Source organism: Lissotriton vulgaris, chromosome 3_2 (genome assembly GCF_964263255.1).
Source record: "Lissotriton vulgaris chromosome 3_2, aLisVul1.2, whole genome shotgun sequence".
NCBI classification, from domain to species: domain Eukaryota; kingdom Metazoa; phylum Chordata; class Amphibia; order Caudata; family Salamandridae; genus Lissotriton; species Lissotriton vulgaris.
Genome location: NC_141690.1, coordinates 134,089,138 through 134,109,601, shown reverse-complemented (window position 1 = coordinate 134,109,601; position 20,464 = coordinate 134,089,138). Strand labels below are relative to the sequence as shown.

General features: G+C 44.5%; 1 protein-coding gene across 2 annotated transcripts in view; it reads right to left on the bottom strand.

The window, feature by feature from the left end:
- SLC2A9 (solute carrier family 2 member 9) overlaps positions 1 to 20,464 on the bottom strand; it is a 1,599,887-nt gene that overhangs the window by 1,259,625 nt on the left and 319,798 nt on the right. For both annotated transcript variants that reach the window (XM_086964092.1, XM_086964093.1), the window contains exon 2: positions 18,387 to 18,460. In XM_086964092.1, coding sequence (XP_086820218.1) covers positions 18,387 to 18,460 — 74 coding nt within the window. The remainder of the gene's footprint in view (positions 1 to 18,386; positions 18,461 to 20,464) is intronic.

Below are 20,464 nucleotides of genomic sequence, written 5' to 3'. Positions count from 1 at the left end.
TCGTTTAGGATATACTAAAGGCTTTATGAAGGGTAAATTATCCTTTAGAATTAATGTTTTCAATTCCTCATTTTGTTTATATTATTAGAATTTAGCTTTTTTCATTCACCCGGACCCCCGGACCTCCATCTACTCTTTTGTATAGGTACAATGTGCTTGGTCAGCTAATAGAACTAATAGAATTCTAATACATGGCAAATACACTATTGTTACTCTTTCTGCATGTTTAGTTTGAGACTGTTTTTTGCTGGATTTCTGAAACTAGTCTTTAATAAGACCTACAAAGTTTGTGTCAGAAGCTCAGGAAGCCCATGACAAAGTTACACTAACGTATAACTCATCAGAATGTGTCAAATACTTGATGAAGAAGAAAGAGCATAGTCAGCCAGAAACATACATTGTGGAACAAAAAAACAACATTATTTGGTTCTGCGCAGAGATTATCATAATGTATAAAAGTGAATCACATTTGTACCGAAGAGAAGCCGGAAGGGCGAAGTATGATGATGCTCAGCAATGGTGGTCTGACTTGGAAATAAGGATTATAACATGACAAAACAATCAACTATCCAGAGGTGTGAGTAACCAGGGATCAACTCACCGAACTGCCCTTCAAGCACATCAGACAAAAGGCACTGACGAAACAGGAGATTCAACAGAAGTAAAAGGTGTATACAACGAGCTCAAAGGTATGATGGCAGCACCCAAGTGGCATCAGCTCTCCTAGGCCAATGCCAAGGCCAGCAGTCTCACATTAGACACCTTTAAGATTGTCCTAATCGAGGTTTAGTTGTCTTCTAGGCATTTGCTTCAAATACACTGCATTTTCATTGAGGAAAGTTGCTGCATCCTATTGTAATGTTACAGGCTGAGGGGTGTTTCTGTGAGTGCCCCCAGCCTCAAATTATGAATTGTTTTGCCCAAGGGGTTTGTGACCCGAGTTGTAAAATAACTGGCAGCTGGAATTTGGCAGTTCTGTGTTATTTGAAGTGGTTCTCCCTGCGCGCTGTGTCCCAGTGCCTAACCACGTGGCTGCACCCCAACAGCACATCAACTGGAGACGAGGAAGGTTTCTCTGCCTTCGCATCACTGGTGTGTGGTGCTGAATCAGGATGCTCCATGCCTGCTCCTGCCGAGTGGCCCTCCAACATCCATGGTGCGCAGTAATGCCCTGTCTATGCCTCCTGGCTCCAGACGGCACATGCAGAAGGCAGCCTCCTCTACTACATGGTCAGTCACCCATGACTCCTGCTCGCCGAGCACACTTTTGATGCAAACATCTCAGGCTACCTGCAGTGTTCCCTACCCTGGCATAGAAAGGTGACTCCTCCACATCAGTCAGAAGTGCAAGTTCCACTTGAGGTGAGGCCCGCCTCTGGACTGCGTTTTGGCCTTTGTTGAGTTCCTTTACACTGATCTCCTCGAGGCTCCCTCAGTTGGCTCCCAGCAGGTGACAGTGTGATCAACACAGACCATGCACCCTTTTACCATCTGCAGGTATGTCCATTGGTGGCCCACCTGCTGTGGCACATAGGTGAGACACTTAACCAGAAGACTCCTGGTCACTGCGACTAGTGCCCTGATGAGGACTATCAGCAAAATGGTCTGCATGCCCAAGGTGGAGCAGCAATGCATTGAAAAAGCCATCTATGCATTCCTCAGAGACTATCGCCTGACTCCTCACACCACAACAGGAGTTGCAGGCAGCATCCTCTGTTTCAGAAAAAGCATCAAAGATGTCAGTCAACACCACCTGACCTCGGAAAAAACCTTGGTTCCAAGCAGTCAAGCACACTCCTGACTACAGGAACAAAATTGGCATGCATCGCAATGCCGAAGAGACAAGACCCCAAGCATCTGTGTAAGGGACTGGGTGCTGATGAGGGATAGGCACCCAGGGAGCAAGTTTTGACTCCTGTTTGAGCACCACCTGCGGTGAGTCACCAGGATCCAGGGAACCATGCTGTTAGCATCAAGACATCAAGAGAACATTTCCTGCTTCAAAAAGTTCCATGAAGGCCCTGGGGGCAACTGGGACACTGGAATATCGACTTTGCGGATGAGCACTCTCCTCAAAACCATGATCGTAGGGGATGAGTCAGAGCTGCCCCCACCCTCCCCGTTGTTCTTTTTGAATGCCTAGTATCCTTACAGTGCCCCACTTCCGATCCTGGACTAACAACACTGGCCTCCCAGTCGAAAGCAGAAGGAAGCACTGAGAAGACCATTCCTATGCAAGCGAGACATGACCACGGTCTACCTCAGTATAATATATGGAGGAGCCCCACTCTATCTCAAAAGTTCCAGGACTATGTTTTAGACCTGTGATAGCTGAGACCAGATTGGAGTTGCTACTCCTTGGCAAGCCAGTATCCTTTAGCCCATACGGGCAGTGTTTGTCATTTATCCCTCCCGGGGAGTTCCAAATGTTAATCTGTGTTTGAGTCTTGTGCTTTGTGTTATTTGGTTTGTTTTGCTGGGGTAAAGGCGGAATAGAATCTTACAGGCCAAGGGGTGTTTCTGTGAGTGCCCGCAGCCTTAAATTGAAAATGGTTTTGGCACAAGGGTCAGGCGACTTGAGTTGTAAAATAAGCCGATGGCCGGTGCAGTTCACACCATAAGAAATACAGTTGTGCAGGCTCCTTATTTGAAGGTGGTCCTTCGTGCAAGCTTTAAACCAGGTTTCAGTTTGGCGATGGTGGCCTGCTTCAGTGCGATGCCTCAGTGGGTCCTGGAGGTCTTGGTTCTTGTTGTCAAGGGGGAAGAGCTCCAGAGCTTTCAGTTGGGCAAATCTGAATTTCAGGCTGGTTGCAGTTCGATGTCACCGGTTTAGCTCTCGTCGTCGGGGTCTATAAAGTTAGGGAACCTTTTACCAACAGTTGTCCAAATCTTCTCAAACTTCATGATCTTTTTCCAGAAGGTCGACTTTGGGTCTTTGATGGTCCACAAAACCAGCCAAGGGTCAAGAAGCTCTGAGATGCCTCTTGGAGGTTTGGGACTACAATTCCCAAAATGCACCTGGTCAAATCTTTAAACATCCCAGTGAAGCTGGTCAGCTTGACCTGTCTTGGTGAAATTGATGCTGGTGACTTCTTGAAACTCATTTCTACATGTTGCTTTCAGGTAGGGCTCTCCTTAAACATTTTAAGCCAGGCAAAGTCCTCTTTTGTGAAGCCCGGAGTGTACAGCAGGTGCAATCATTGTGAGTGCAGTCTTTTCTTGGTCCAGACCAGGGGTTCAGCAGGGCATTCCTTCTTCTCTTGATGTTTACAGGCAGAGATCTGAGTAGCTCAGCAGCTCGCATATAAAACATCTTTTGCAATGTCCCTGCTTATAATAACAGTGCACCCTATCCCTGGGGCATCTAGGGCATACCTTAGGGATGCCATATATATCAAAATAAGGTTGTTTAAGACTTTGGTAGTACTTTTTGTCCAATGATGAGTTTGGACATAATTCTATTCTAAAAGCAGCCTGCAAAGCAGGTCTGCCTTTAAAATTAAAGCAGACACCAAAGCAGTGCACACTCACGTGCATTAAATCCACTGTGGTCTCTACATGACCTACCATATACTAGAGACTTACGGGTATGTTGTCAGTAACAATTGTAATTACCCCTAATTACCATATACCTTTTAAAACAAGCATTGCCCATGGCTTGGTTAGCAGAGCCAAGGGCGCAGTCAAAGTCAGAAAACTAGCATCTAGTATGTGGACAAACGTGGGGGACATCTGCAAAAAACCCTGTTTTCTCACAGTCAACCTCAATCCTATACACTCATTCTTTGTCATAAAAGATGATACTGTTGTAGGACTTCAACATCTAGATGGATTGAATGCGCATTTAGATAGCCATGATTGCTTACTAAACAATACACTACGTTACTGGTACTAATATTACCACTACCTGTAGAAGTAGGGATAGTATTAGTAATCATATCATAATGGCTACTAATACTAGTACTGCTACTGTAATGCTATAATTACGATCGCTGTTAATAACTGGTACTACTAAACAAGATCAAACTACAAGCAGTCATGGATTAAGAATGACTGATACTGTTAATACTACTGGAATTACTGCTATGATTACTTCTATTGTTGTTACTACTAATGATAAAATGCTTACTAGTAGGATAACTACAGATGTTGCTAACCTCCAACAGTAGGCTAGTTGCACTTCTATGTGCTTAGTCAAATATCACAACAAACTGATACAACCAATGTTGTTATTGTGATGCCCCTACTATTTCTTCCACTTATATTTAAATGCAATGAGTATTATTACCATGAAGTCCAGAACTATATTTTAATTGAGGGACTCTTTCTTACTTTGTCTTGCAATGTCCATTGACATGTGACTCTACTAATAATTGTGATATTCTGCCAAATCCCTGGTCCTGTTTAAATAAATGTTAAATACATTTTAGTGAAAAAGTCTGCACAAGCTTTGCACGCAGAAACCTTCTATTCTGATTGAAGAGCTGTTAGACCTGGCACCATTGGTATGGTCCCGGTACAGGTTCTAGCTTTTCTGGGTTGTTCCAAAAAACTGCCCAAATCAGTGCGCAGGCTAGTAGATATGGGTCTTCTTATGGCAAAGAGGCGGGTTGCAATGTGCTGGTCGAAAGGCCCCTTGCCCACAATTGCGCAGTGGTCACATGACATGCTATATTCCAGCACGCAAATTGAGATTTTCAGTGAATTGCTTCCACCCAGGAGTAGACCTAAGAATTTCTGGGGACTTTACACAACTTACTTACTTGCCAAAAACGTGGATACTGCAGATGCAAACCGCACGGCCCTTAGTGGTACAGCGCATGATGACACTGTTTAATCTGTACCAAGCAAGGCGCATCTGGGTGGGTACTCTTGGGGGTTGTACTGAGATTATATTTAGATGTCACACCTTCACTGTAAGTGTTACCGAGAGGCGGGGCAAACGGGTCCATGGACCGTCTACCTGGATGGATACTGTGCTCCTCCCTTTATTCACCCACATGCAGCATCTCAAAGTTTTATGGGTAATTGGGCAACACAATTCGAATATAGACTGAATGGGTATTGTTTTTAGAGCTTTTGTTCTATTTTGAGTTTCTTTTTGCATATACAATATCCTTCTATTCTTGGTGATTGATCGCTGCCTGCCCCTTGGGTTGTTGGCTTATTAGCTGTGTTTACATGTTCTAAAAGTCATGCCGCCGGCCCCAGGGTGTAGGCGAATAGCTGTGTATGATTGTGAAATATGCAATTAATGTTTTAAAAAAAAAAAAAAAAGGAACCAACACATCACCTCCCCCGGAACAAGGAACCGATGCATGACCTCCCCTGCAACCCTTTTTGTTTGTGTGCACGACGCACCCAAGGTACTTTGTGTGAAATGTGTTGCATCTAAAATTTTCTTTGAAGTGAACTATTTCTACCATTTGAAATTCATATATGTATTACTGTATTGTGGATTTTTTGTCGTTTAGGTCTTGTTTGTTTAGATAAAGAGTACTTATTTTTTGGTAACTGCTGTGTTGTCCATTTGTAGTGCATTTACTGTATTACTGTATGTGTTCCCAAATGCTTTACACACTGCCTCTGAGATAAGCTGGTCTGCTTGTGCCAAGCTACCAAGGGGGTGAGCAGGGGTTATTTTAGAAGTGTATCCCCCTTACCCTGACTAGAAGCAAGGTTCCCAATTTGGACAAAGGGACCTACATCTGCCAGCTAGAGACCCTCGTTTCTAACAAAAGCTATGCTTGGAATTTGGTTTATGAAGTATCTTTTTATTAGCTCCAGTGTGCCTTGGAGCGGCAATTGTGGAAGCCCTCCAGAAAGGAGAAATATTTTAAGATTCAGAACCCAACTTTACTTTGCAACTTTTCAAAATATCCCCTGCAGGTCTCCAAGTTTGTTTACAGCCGGCTGAAAGCATCTTCATTTCCTTGGTCTAGGGAAATGAGGAACCTGAAAAGGTTAATTTCCTTAGTGAGCTTCAGAATGGACAAAGAGCACCGATCAAACCTTAAACTACCCAATTCTGTATCAGAAACTGCTCTAGTGCATAAAATGCAGCTGTGCCTTGAAGTATTACAAGAACATAGGCCTAGTAGAGCAATACCTTTATCAAGATAGAGAAGTCTACTGTTGATAACTTGCACTAGAATTATTCTTAGATTGCTACTAAGGCCACTGCGCTTATAGTACAATGTCGGATCACCAAATGTTGTCAATTCCTTTAAGATATCTTGTCCCAATGAGCCATTTAATAATGTAATTGTTCAATTTTTAAACTTAGTTTTTATTTATATTGATTTGTCATTGTATATGGGAAAAATATTCTTAATGTGATTTATTGATCTCTCTTGAGGTTTATATCAATAACATAACAGCAACTGAATTCGACTTTTACATATGACCCTAATAATTGATTCAATGAAAGGCAAATACAAATTATTTTATTTGGAGTTTTATTAAGTATCAAAGAGTAGAAAATTGCACAAGGGAGCAACAAGACAAAAACACATAAAGGGACATTAGCAATGTAAACTCAGGAGAATATGTATAGTAAATGGTAGTCCTCTTCAAATAATAATGACACTACTTCTCACTAGGTCCAGTTAGGTCTAAATAATTTAAACCTGAGCTCAATCTTGGTAGTTGTAGCAAATGAGCAGAACGGCTTAACTTATGAGAGATGTATAAAACATTTATCATTACCAAAGTAATAAAAAATAGAATACCAAACACAATTACTCTAATTTATTATAATAGAGAACATATCAATAAGTAAATAGACATCAAAATGCCAAAATGGATGTAGGAAACCGGAGATATGATTTTTCAAAGTTTCAGATGTTTCTAGTGCCAAAACCTGCCAACCATAGGTATCCGTTTCACTACAGCTTGTCAAAGTCGAAGGTTAAGGCCAGCCGTAATGGAGTGTTGGTCGGATACAGGGACCAGATTCCATCCTGAGGAAAGTTTTACCTTTTGATTCAGTCACTGGAATGAAATTCGAAAATACTCCGCTGGGCAAGGCAGCAGAGTGTAGCAGAGATGGATTTCATGTGGCCAGACAACTGTCGGATGAAGATGCAGTGAATCCGTTGACTTTTGGCCAGAAAGTTCAGAGTGGAAGAAATTCAAAATTTGTGCCTAAGGAAGGTCTCTTGACTGACGGATACTTTTGGCACAGTTGCCCAGAGAAGATTGTTATCTGCAGACTTAGTAACCTTTTTAGACGCAGGATCCTTTCCGCTGTGCAAACCAGCTGTTGAGTCCAACCAGGAGTGTGATGTCGGCGGCTGAGGATCAGTGGCAGTACGGTAGTAGCACCAGCTTCATTTGGCAGAAATCCGTGAAAAGGTTTCCAAGTCTTAGCTTTTAGGATTGGGCAGGAGGGGTAAACTCAGACACTTATCCACTTTTCCCATGAGGGTCCAGGGCAAGTGCATTTGGAACCGGTCAGTTGGGCTATGCAAGAAGGTGAGGTTTCTATAGGTTTTGTGTCACTGTAGTTTAACAGGAGGGTAGCCAAGTAGCCAGTGAAGTCCACTCTTATTTCTTTGGTACAAATGGGGACAGATACAGTGCTTTGGGCCAGGTTACTGTGGGTACATTCCTCTTTCTGAAGTCCAAAGTGTTCAACATGGCTATCCTTCTTTTGTCTTCATCAGATCCAGCAGTATTTATTTAGTTTATATTAAAGGTTTTATATAGAGCCGGCTGGACCCAGGGGTATCAGAGCTCTTTACATGAGTGAAGATAGTACAGGCATAATACTTTTATACATAACGTAGAGATAACATAGGTCACATTATAAAGAACAAGTAGCATAATACAAATTAGCATATGTCAAACCAAAAATGAAATGAAACATAAATAAAATGGATACTTGTAGTCGAATTATATATAGTATCCTGAGATGGAGGGAGGCTAGGTGGTAGGAGGGTGGAGGGAGGGGAGGCTTGAATGGGGGTAGAGACAAATCAGACAAAAGGGGGGTAGTAATTAAGGGGAGGGAGTATGGAAGGAAGAGGGGAAGAAAAGGGGGAGGTGGGGAGGGAAAAGGGAGAGAGAAGGGAAAAGTAAGGAAAGGAAAGGATTATGGACCCCAATATTTCTTGAGCAAGTGCAGTTTGAGGTCTTTTTTAAAGCTGATGTAGGGGGGGTTACAGGTCTGTAGGGAGGGCGTTCCAGATGCTGGGGGAATATCCAGAGAAAGAGCAAGATTGTGTGAATTTCTTTTTTGTCAGGGGTGGGACAAGGAGGAGGTCGTTTGTGCTTCTCAACGGTCGGGCACAGCCTGCTTTGTTGAGTTTATCAGTGCAATACAGCGGGGCCTTTTTGTGAAGGGCTATGTGAGTAATGCATGCTATCTTGTAGGTGGATCTGAGCAGCCATTTAAGGGCCCTAAGGGCTGGGTAAATGTGGTCAAAGAGTTTGCAGTCGGTGATTAGCCCGTCTGCCAGATTTAGCACAGATTTGAGTGGGGCTAGGTGAATTTTTGGGGTTCCGGAGAGGATAGCGTTACCATAGTCAATTTTCGAGAGGACAAGTGATTGGACGACCAATTTAAAGCCATCAGCTGGGATGAAGGGTTTGAGTTTCTTGAGATGGCATAGAGTGAAGAGCGCTCCTTTGGCCAAGTTTTTTATGTGGGCTCGGAGGGTTAGGCTATTGTCAATGGTGATGCCAAGTGATTTTACTGAGTTTGAGGTGAGCGTACAGTTGAGGGCATTAAGGTCAGTGATCCATGTTTGGATAGGAAGAGGGTTGTTTTCTGGAGAGAAGAGAGTGATTTCCATTTTTTTAGGGTTTCATTTGAGGTGGTTGGAGTGGAACCAGGATTGGATTTTAGACAGGGTGTCGTTAAGGTGTAGAACATCGGAGTGGGATCTGATCTTATAGTACAGCTGAGTGTTGTCAGCGTAGCGGTGGTAATTGATTCCAGCTTGTTTTAGAATGAGGGTAAGGGGTTCCATAAAGAGGTTAAAGACAGAGGGGGAGAGAATAGAACCCTGGGGGATGCCGAGGGAGACAGGAGTGGGGTTAGAGAGGCAGTTGTGGATTTTGATTTGTTCTATACACCCCTTGAAAAGACGCCACGCGATGGAGCCGGCTTGATTCACAATTTCAAATAGTTACTTTTGGGCTATCTGACCCTATTTAGAGAAAACCTATTGCTATTGGAATGCGCCTTTTGACAAAATAAACGATTAAATCTTTTCTAACCTGGAACCTATTTTGGAGGAAATTAAAATCAACTTCTTAAAAAACTATGATGAGCTCACTCCAACTGCCCTGAAGAAGTCCGTGGAGGACGAAACGCGTTGGCTACTGCATAGAAGAAATGAATAAAGAATTAATCTTCCAAAATACACCTAAGGACTCTGCTACTCAATTCATTGCATAATTTTGGACTTGTGTTGAATGCTCTTTAGTGTAACAGATTTCTGCAATACTTATGTGTGTGCTGGATCAATTGTTAAAAATTGTTTGTTAGAACAAGTTTCTTGTTTTAGGAGATTTAGGGAAAGGAATCTCCGATCCGTGTCACCACTCTAATAAGGCATTATACAGGATAGGTGCAATTGTGCTGTAAACCCCATTTCCCAAAAATTTTGTGTAGCACATTTTTCTAGTGCTTTGGAAAGGAGGGGTAAGTTGGAGATGGGGTGGAGAATATTAAGTTTAATTAGGGTCAGCATTAGGATTTTTAAGAATGGGAGTGATTTGTCTTAGTTGGAGGGAGGGAGGGAGGGACACAACCCGAGGTATGGGAGGAGTTAACGATAGAGGACCAATAAGGAGCAATGGTGTGCTTAAGCTCCAGACCAAGGTTAGCAGGGAGAGGGTCTTTGGTGTGTGAGAACGGTTTAAGTTTGGAGATGATGTTAGAGACTTCAAGCTCCGTTATGGGGTGGAAATGTGCCAGGAGGAGTTGTTTCTGGGCTGTGAAGGGCTGGTATCCGGAGGGGAAGTGGCAGAAGAAGGGATGAGGAGTTGGGGGGTTAATAGTAAGAGAGGTTGAGAGGTAAAGTCAGCAATAGATGGGGAATAAGGAGGGATCTGAGATGCTAGGAAGGATTGGTCTATTATGGCTATTTTTTCGGAGAAGAACTTTTCAATTTCTTCGCATCTGTCAGTTGTAGCCGTCAGAGTTGGAGGGGTAGAGGAAGTTTGGTTTCAAACTATGTTAAACAGCTCTCTGGGTCTGTTTTTCGCACAATGGAGTTGTGTACGGAAGAAGGAAGCCTTTTCTGTGAAGATGTGTTGTACTTGACTCTAGCAGATCTGAAGAGAGGAAGAGGGGCAGGGTAAGGGTGTTGTGTCCATGTTCTTTCCGTAAGTCTAAGTGCACGTCTTTCGTCATTGAGTTTGGAATTGAACCATGATTTAGATGGAATGTTTCTTAGGGTTTTTAGTTTGGACTGAGCAATTTGGTCTAAGACATCGAGGACCGTTTTATTAAAATGTTTGGTGAGTTTGTTAGCATTTAGGGAGAGAGGGGTGAGAAGAAGTTGTACTTGGACTTTAGCCTCAAGTTCACCAGGGGGGATGTGATTAAGATTTCTGGTCTATTTAGAGGTTGTAATTTTATTGGTGAGGGAGTGGAGCTGAGTTTGCGATAGAGAGCATAATGAGGTGATGGTCAGACCAGTCGATGGGGATGATATTGGAGAGGGAAGCCAAGTCGTTGTTGGCAATGATGGCATCAAAAGTGGCCCTTTTGGAGTGGATGGGAGAGTGGCAGAGTTGTTTGAGTTCATTGATCTCAAGAAGATTGGTTAGGAGGTGGACTGAGGGGTCATCAGTCACATTCCAGTGAGATTGAAATCTCCAAGGAAGAGATTTTTAGAGTTAGAGAGAGACGATTGAGTAAGAAGTTCGGATAGTTCCTCAACAAAGGCAAGTGGATTACCAGGAGTTTGGTAGATATTATGCAGACGAATCTGGGGAGAACCTTGAGACTTAAGTTTGGCTTCGAGGTATTCAAAGGTGTTGTAGTCAAGGTTTTTGACAAGGTAAAGTTGAAGTTCATTTTTAAAGATAATCGCTAATCCACCCCCTATTCTCTCAGTTCTGTCTTTTCTGATGATAGAATGACCCGAGGGAGGACAGTAAGTCAAGGCTAGAAGTACAGTGGTCATTGAGCCAGGTTTCCGTGAGGAAGGCAATGTCGATAGCTACGCTATGGATTGTTTTTGATATTTTGATTGCATCTCGAACAGCCGAACGGCAGTTAACAAGCATGCAGGCGAGCGGTTTAGGGAAGTCTTTCGGGGAAGAGCGTGAATGGATGGAGGTACATTGGGTTGGGGAACTGGGGGAGGCGGGAGAAGAGGGGGATCTGTTGACCACCACAATAATGGGAATGTTGGAGCTAGGGAGAATGTAGGTGAGGGGTTTAGGGAAGTCTATGGGAGGGGAGCATGAATGGATGGTGGTACATTGGGCTGGGGGTACAGGGGAGAAGGGAAAGGGGGGAATCTGCAGGTCCCCACAATAATGGGAATGTTGGAGTGAGGGGGGAGGAACTTTAATCGAGGAATTAGAAATGTAGGGGTTGCAGACGTCATGGTGGTTGGAAGAGGTGAGATGACTCGATGTACGGAGGGGCCTATGGGTACAGCAGCCAAGGGGTGTAGTGTCCCATCGTTTGGGATTAGAGAATCACTGTGGTTCAGGGGAGACTGAGTTAGAGCAATTAAAGAGGGACTTGGAGTAGAGAGAGTTGAAATCTTCTCTCAGCCTTGTGAGTTCAGTTGTCAAGGTTGAGAGATTGCGTTCAATTTGGACAGAGTCTGAATTAACGGAATTGGGGCGAGCGCGTTGGGGAAAAGGTGGGGGGAAGGATGGGTTCATTGTTGGTCGGGGGAGAAAACCTGGTGTGAGGGGATGGAGGCAGTTCAGGGAGGGGGATAAGAGGAGTGCATGGGTTGAAGGAGGCATGGATGGTCGATGAGAAGGACAGGGCATTCCTAGAGTCAGGAGATGTGGTTTGAGATGATAAGAGGTTGTGAGGGGGTGGGTATGGGTGACTGCTGTTGTAGGGGAGAGACTGCAGTTCTGAGAGGGTGAGGAAGGGGTCAGGCCGAGTAGGGATAATGTGGAGGTTTCAGGGTGGTAAGGTGGCAAGAGTGTGGTCTGGGGTAGCAGTAGGGGTTGGAGGGAGGGGGCATTGGAGAGCTTGCGAGTTTGGGAGACAGATGGTGTTGTTTGGTAGCCGGGGGGGAGGTCTCAAGATGGACTAAGTGGTTGGATGTTGAGAATTGAGGGACAGCAATGACAGTCTAGGGGAGGGTGTATAAGAGTCGAGGGAGATGGAGAGAGCCAAAGGGTGTCTAGGGGTTGGGTAGAAGGGGGGTTAGGTGATGGTTTGGATAGAAGGAAGGACAGAGTCTGGAAATGGGGTTCAAGGATGGAGAGGTGGTGTTCAGAGGATTGTATGAGGATATTATCTGTTTTAAATATAGAGATGTCAATTTCTCTGAGAAAAGTTGGGGAAGGGGTAGTGAATAGTTTGAATCCATAAGGAATTTTGATAGATTTGGATACTGGGAGGTGTTGAAGGAAGATGCTTTTCCATTTGGAGGGGCGTTGGAGTAGAAGATGTAATTGTTTTTTTATAGGGGAAGAAAGGCTGAGGTAGTTGTCAACAATTAATGTTTCAGGATGTTAGAATTAGTAATCTATGTTTAAAAATTTCTTTGCATTTTTTGAGAGATTAGGAGGGTAAGTAATGGTCCATGAGTTGAGGCCATGTCTGATGACAGTTGAGTCTTGGGGGGTGAGGGTGTGGTTGAGGGGGTGCATGATGGGTCACTGAGTTGAGGTGGTGGGGGTAAAGAGAGAGAAGGGAGGGATGGGTAAAGAGTAGTAAAGCAGGTGGAGAATCAGGGGGAAAGATGGTGAGTGAGGGAGGTTGGAGTTAAGGGGGTTAAGTAGTGAGCAAAAGCAAGGGGCAAGCAGCAATTGAGGGAAAATGTGAGCTGGAAATGTCGGTAGGACACAGAAGAAAGTTGCCAAATTAGGGTAGGGAGGGTAGGTTATTCTGAGTGGAGAATTACAAAAATAGTCAAACCAAGACAGGCTTAGACACAGGTAGTTGAGGAGTGATGAGCAGTTGGCGGACCAAGGGCATAGTTACCATAGTAGAACCGCAGTAGAGCTTAGATCTGGTATGGCACAAAGATTTGTAGTTGAACATCAACACTCAAATTAAAAAACCGATAACATTTGTTATAGTACATACATATAAAACACAAGTTGAAATAATTCTTGTGATAGCATATCATCGAAGAGAGTTTTGTGACTGCATGGTCCGAGTATAAGAGTTAGTAGTGGGACCATATCAGAACTATGGGAAAGATCAGGCCGAGTACAAAGGTTGGAATTGGGACTATATCAGGATCAGCTGCAGGTTAGGGGGGGCAATAGCTGGGGCCGTCACGGACGTGGACATTGTCACAGTAGGGACAGATATCAGGATCCAGATCCTGTCCTGGATTGAAACTCCAGGCGTAGGCAACTCTCCAGCCAGGCAGCGTGAAGCAAGAGATGGGGAACGTCAAGCGGGCCAATGCAGAGCCGGCTCCTCAGGCCAAACGCAACCCCAGACCTCAAACAAGATTATGGCCTGGGCGGATACTGGCAAATTCAGAGCAGGAGGGGGTGTTGCGGCAAGGAGGTGAGTCCACCCGATGTCTCAGAGCAGCGACACCAGCATCGCACGAAAGCCCCACAGCCTCAGGAAGAACAGCAGTAGGGTAATCGGGGCAGCCAGAGGTACAATGAGGCAAAGGGCTGCACTGGGGTAAGGCGTAGAACTGGCCCCATAGCACCAGCGACCCCGGTGCACAGTTCAGGAGATGGCAGAAAGGACCAAAATGACCAACAACAAGCGCTGCGCTGTGGTCTAACTGGGGAGACATGACTCACCAACTTTGGGGTGAACTCGGCAGAGGGAACGGTGGTGGCCACCTTGGTGGGAGAAACTATGGTCGGGCGACTATGCAGGATGATCGTCAGGCAGATGAAAGAGAGATCACTTACTGTGGTCTCAATGTAGGGTCATTCGCCATCTTGTGAGGCAGGATCGTGAGGATAGTAGCCATCTTGAGGAGAAAATACAGATGGGACCTCAAATGGGCAAATGAGGCAGCCCAGGCAGATGAAACAGAGATCAGTCACTGTGGTCTCAATATAGGGTAATTTGGCATCTTGGGAGACGGGATCGTGCGGATAGTTGCCATCTTGTGGGGAAAATACAGATGGGACCTCAAATTGGCCAATGGGGCAGCCCAAGAGGCTGAGAGTTTAGTGCCAACAGGGCGGAGATCCTGCCCCAGAGGTCCAGCTGCAGGTCGGGAGGAGGGGCTCCAAAAGCAGCGAGCCAACACTCATAATGGGCAGCTCCCACACACATCGATAATATAGCCCCACTACGCCGTATGAAAGTCTCTGGCATTATATAGCAGGGTTTGTCACGCTCCCAGAAATGGTGCGAAGTGGGAGTGGGGCCCCACCGTAGAACACACAATTCCACCGAGTGTGCTGGGTGATGAGGGCGTCTCCAGGCTCGGATCACTCCATGGGGCAAAGCGTCATCGGAGGCAGCAATCCAGAAATATTCCGAAGCAAGAGGGACCTCGAAAGGCTTCTGCACCACAAAGAGGGCACCGCCTTTGCAAGGCAGAGCCCAGCAGCCCAACTGTTCGCAGCATCTCAGTGGGACCGTGACAGGGGGCGGCGCAAGGCGGCAGGAGTGTCCAGGGCCCAAACCTTTTTCTGAGCCCCGCCGCCGTTGCAGCCTGCAAACCAGGCTGAGGAGGTGATGGGCCACCGCATTGGAGGTGGGGGCTCTTGTGAAGAGTAATCAGAGGCCGAGTGTATCCGCTCTGCGAAGTAACCCCCGGCAGTTCTGCCTAGCTCAACACAATGATCGCGGCCCTATCCAGCCCAGTCCCCGGTCCGTTGGCAGAGGGCACCAGGTGATGAAGGCACCACCGGAGGCCCAGCGTCTCACTGGCTCCGTTGTCGATAGGGACGTCGGGTCCTGAGTCGGATACTGACCGCTGGAGAAAGCAAGCAGCCTCGAGACTAGCCGCTGAGGCGGCAACCGGTGGCCCAGCGTCTCCCTGGTTTCACTGTCGCTGGGGACATCGTGTCTATAGTCGAATCTTGATTGCCGGAGAAAGAAAGCCGCCTCAGGAGTTCCCACTGAGGCAGCCCTCCAGTGAAGGCCGAGACCGCCACCGTTCGGAGACAGGGGCTGCAACTTAAATCCCTCGCGTTGGGAGCCCGACAAATGCAGGATGAGTGTAAATCACAATATATAATACTCCTAATACTGGTTGTTTCGTTCGTAAGGCTCGATGAGATGGGTTTTACAGGGATGTAAGCCAATGGCGATCCCTAACCTCAGAAGCCCGCAGGAAGAGATCCTGCTCCATCGGCCATCTTCCAGTATTCTTACTAAGGTATCGCGTGGTGCCAGTTTTACGCCTTGCACTGGCTTCTGAGTGGGGGAATCTTCCTGTCCAATAGGGGCAAAGTTTCTAGGGCCACGCTTCCCACTTTGACATAATTTCCTGGGGGTTGGCCCCTAATGATCCCAGATTGCACAGCTCTGTCAGAATCTGACATGGCAGAATTTTTATTACCATGGTCAGAAGCCTGGGCACACACCTGAGGTGTGTTTAGAGAAAGGCAGAACTAGTGACATTTAACTTACAGGCCCTGGATGTACATATGCTAGAGACTTACAGGTAAATTATGCCAATCAGTGATAAGCCAATTGTACACATATTTTAGGGGTCAGAGCACATACACTGGGGCCTGGTTAGCAGGCAACAGACGCGAAAACCAGCAGCATCAGTTCGAAAATGGGGAGTGGTGATCATGCAAAAAGAGGTATTTCCTTTAATATACAAATAAGGAAGACAGGAGAAATATAGCCACATAGAGAATGGTCAAGCAGAGAAGAGAAGGCAACAGTCTAGGAAGGATAGGAGCACTGCTGAAGAGGTGGGTTTTGAGACTTTTCCAGAAATTACCAACAAAGAAGTATGTTTAACGTGCAAAGTGAGATTATTCCACCGTCCGCACCCGAAAGCAGAGAAAGTCTGTTGGAGGGTGCATTCCTTGCCACTTTTTGGGATTCCTAGCCTGATCACGTGTTCTTAGTAGTGTGGATCTCAGCAATATTTTTTAGCATGGAAACATGGAAGTTATAGTTACTCGAGTGAGGTGCCTATGTTCCAAAGCAGTAACTAAAACCATCAGAGCAGCACATAGACTAAGGTAGACATGGGTAGTAATAATGGCAACCAAAAATGTCCATGATGGTATCAATATGCACAAGATTTTAAGTTATGTAATTGATATACTCAATACATCAAGCCAACATCAAATGTAAAAGTACATATAGACAAGATGCTACACTCATAGTTAAATCCATAAAATATGTTTAGATGGCAATGATGTAGGATGTAGGACATAGACATTATTAAAAAAAATAAACAAAGTAGACCTACATGTGCTCAGTGTGCAAAGGTGAACCCAATGTGCTAATTGTGAAATATTTAGGGCCTAATTACAATGACGGCAGACTTTCTGGGACCGACCGAACTCTGGTCAGCAGTTCCGACCATCTAATTAGAATGCGACCGAACACTGTTTGGTCACATTCCTACATTTCCCTAAGGGAGCATGCATTGCGGCGGTAAAGTCCGTCGGAGTCTTTCCGGGCGCATCGTGATCGGCCCCTATTTCCGAAAATCTGATCAAAAAATGGTACAGTGACAGATTGTAAACACGTAGTAGGCACAGATATAATGAGAATAAAGGAAATATAGTTAATTGAGCTGTACTCTACATTAAAATTTCACAACTGTCTTTGTTAGTGTTGACTACACTTTGACCCTCTTTTGGGACCAAGTAAGTTGAAAGAGCATGTGATGAGAGTCCATGTCCCTTTGATTCCGTACAGAGGTGATGAACAAAGAAAAGGTGGTGAAAGGCGGATCTCTAAATGAAAGGAAAAAGAGTACCCGAGGTTCAATGTAAGATTTAGAGGCCAAGGAGGAGGCCATTTTAATTTTTCATGAATTTTTGTAAAATCAAGAGGTCTTGTCTAATGTCAAACCTATTTGCACACTTCACATAAATCCTTGAACGCTGATGGGACGTGCAAGTCCAGAAAATCTAGCAGTTGGCTTTTGTAAGCAAGGGAAAAGGGTCAGCATTTTATGAGTATTCGGTGACACTCCCAGTCAATTTTCCCGCCCTACACCAAGCAACCTTACTAAACAAACAAAATGGAGCAATTGTGGACCTTGGGCGAAAAAGTGGCCAAAATAATTAAAATTCATTTACTGTGAGTTCAAATCATGAGCACAAATGTGCAACTGCATAGGCAAAGATGCACACATGCTTGAAAACTTGTTTCAACCAAAAGCTTCTGGCCTGGTGTCTCGTCTACACTTGCAGGGAGATTCTCTTGGTCTGCTCAGTGATATTCTGCGCCTACCCACGCGTTCAATGCGAGGTAACTTCCTCCACCCATACCAACAGCTGCATTGCTCAATGTTATCTGCATTTCATCGTTTTACATATGTAGCTGCTCTGCTGTGTGCCACGGTTATCACCAAAGTCCTTTCAGACAATTCTTACTGGCTCGTTAATGTATTCTGGGACGGACAATGGTGAATGTGCTACACTTTTTTCTGGCTGTACTAAATGATTTATTTTAATGTCTTTTTGTACACTAAACCATGCAATCTGCTTCTGTTTTTTTAAGGCTACAAACTCGATAGAACGACTTTTAGACAGCACGTTGGAGCCAAACAAAAGAAAAATACATCAAAGGAAATGTTCAGCATGATGTTTTTCATTATGGAAGACAAATACATTATCTTTTTTTTGTTTAAATTTGTTTATTGGGTTTTTGTTTGCATTTTACAACGGGGGACCTCCAATGCATAGCTATTCCCCGTTTTGCCAAGAGAATGGCTAGTGAGAGGAAACAACACTGTACTTTCTCGGTTTTCCGCCTGCAAAAAATCCCGAGCGTGCATGCTTCCCATGTGGACATGGTCGTGATGGCAGTAACCTCTTCAAGTGTTCGATGGAGAAAGAGAAATACATTTTGCTGAGGATCTATGATACCTGCAAGTGCTAAAAATAATTACTTTTATATCTCCTGAAATTCCTCCATGTTAACGCATTTAACGCGTGAATATATAAAACGCATATGTAAAATGTAGGAACTAAAGAATTGTATGGATAAAGCCTTCGAAAACAAATACGACTGCCGTTTTACATATCATGGCTATGTTTAAAATTGTTTTGCATACATTTCAAAAGCATTCATTTTTAAATTGACCAACCTGTTTCTCTTCAACAACTTTGATTCCATTACTGTCTTCGCTTTGCTCTTTAGGGCTTTTCATTGTGTTGCATTCTATAATCAAATGAAAAATATATTTATTTCAGTGTAGGTATTCGCTAAAATGAAATTCCATAATCAATAAGTTATTAATCAGTTGTTAAAGTTTGAATTCATATATAACTTTCCTAAGAAACAAGAACAGGTACAATTCTCCATGCTTTTTCAGTTGATTCCCGGCCCCCCTGTTAAGTGATGAGGAGGCATTTTCATTTTTGAACGGTGCTCCAATTTAATTATTGGAGCACAAATACACTTTGTAGTAGGTATATTGATATGTCTGTTTGCCGAACTAATAAACAATTTTGTTCAGTTATGTCAATATATAGAGACATTCCTGCATGACTGCACTCTGAGTGCTGGTCATGTAAACCTCAGCATTGGTTGCCTTCGTATGCACGGACACACTGTTTAATTTCTAAAATATATACGTGCCAGTACCCAAGGTACTCCACTCCAGCAGACCCCACCCACAGCTGCTGACTGGCAGTGCCAGCATTATCTACTAACCATCACATGTAAAGATAAGTGACATTTTGGACTATTGCAGGTCTCCCTAAGATGTACGGATGGCCAGGAATTGTGATTTTTTTTTGTTTTTTTATTACAGTGTATTACTAGGCAAGTTAGGCTGAGAGGACCACCATGTGATGTGCTCTCATAAACAAGTGCAGATGCTTATATAAAGGTGCTGCTGCCAAACAGTGGCAGACACCACCACAAATTAAGCACTGCGGTGCTCACTTCACAAACAATGTTGTCGAGAGTTCAACTCCTTCCTGCAATGTCTGCAGGCTTGGTCCACATCAGGGTTATGTTTTTTGCTGAAACAAACTCCTATTTTGATGAAGATAGTCCGGCATCATATTGCTCTGCCTACCATTCCTCCATTACCTTGGTAAATGAGACATAGGTAGTGAGATCCCTGCCAGGCGGGAATGAATCTCAAGATTTGGTGAGCAGTACCTGTCCAGTGGGCAGAGGTCAGAACCTCCAGCAACCTAGAGCGTTTTATACGTTATGCCCCGTGGACACAACAGGCATGTGCTCCCAGTCTGTGTACCTCCCATGGCACAATGGTATTGTAGAAGGGGTCGTAGATGCCTGTGAGTCCTCTTCTGTAATACTGATAACTCTGGCACATAAGTAGTGCCAGTGCTATAATGAGAGGGTGTAACCTCAACATGCCCTTAAGAGGCACACTGAAAGTGCGCAGCAAAAGGTGGCACTCTTTCAGTGTGCCTTTTAAAAGCAGCTCTCTCAAGGGAAGAATGGGGCTGCTCCTCTGCTATGATGGAGGAGCGTCGTCTCCCTGCTTTTAAGCAGTGAGAAACATAAAATGATAATAACCTATAGTTATTATCATTTTAAGCTTCAGTCCTCCTGCTTTGGGGTGGGCTGGTGGGTGTGCGGGGCTGCTCTGCTCCAGGGGAGGAGTGGTTTGCACACTCCTGAGTACGGAATTACTGTTTGGTCGACCCTCTTGGCCCCACTGGTCCCATGGACACTTATTTGCTGTCACTAGGGGCCAGATGTAGGTAGGCTTTTACTGGTTGGTAACGGGCCAAATCGGCCGATACCGACCGGTAAAAGCCTTTTTCTATGGGTGGGGTATATTTACCGATTCGGTAAATAACGAATCGGTATTTTCAGATTCGGTATTTACCGAATCATCATTTACCGATTCAGTATTTACCGAATCGGTAAATGAAATTTAAGAAGCACTTCAAACAGTGCTTCTGGGCTTAAAGGATTCGTTATTTACCACCAACTGTTAGTTGGTGGTAAATAACGAATTCCTATGTAAATGCAAATATGTGCATTTACACCTGTGCCATATGACAGACATAGATGCCCTTAGGGTACACAAGCACTAATCAGGGGTGCAACAGGGTGTCAAAGTGACACACTGCCACCCTTGACTTTTTCCCAATTTTACTGAATTGGTATTTACCGATTCGGTAATTGACATTCATTCATATGGGCCTCCAGGCCCATAGGAATGAATGGCAAATACCG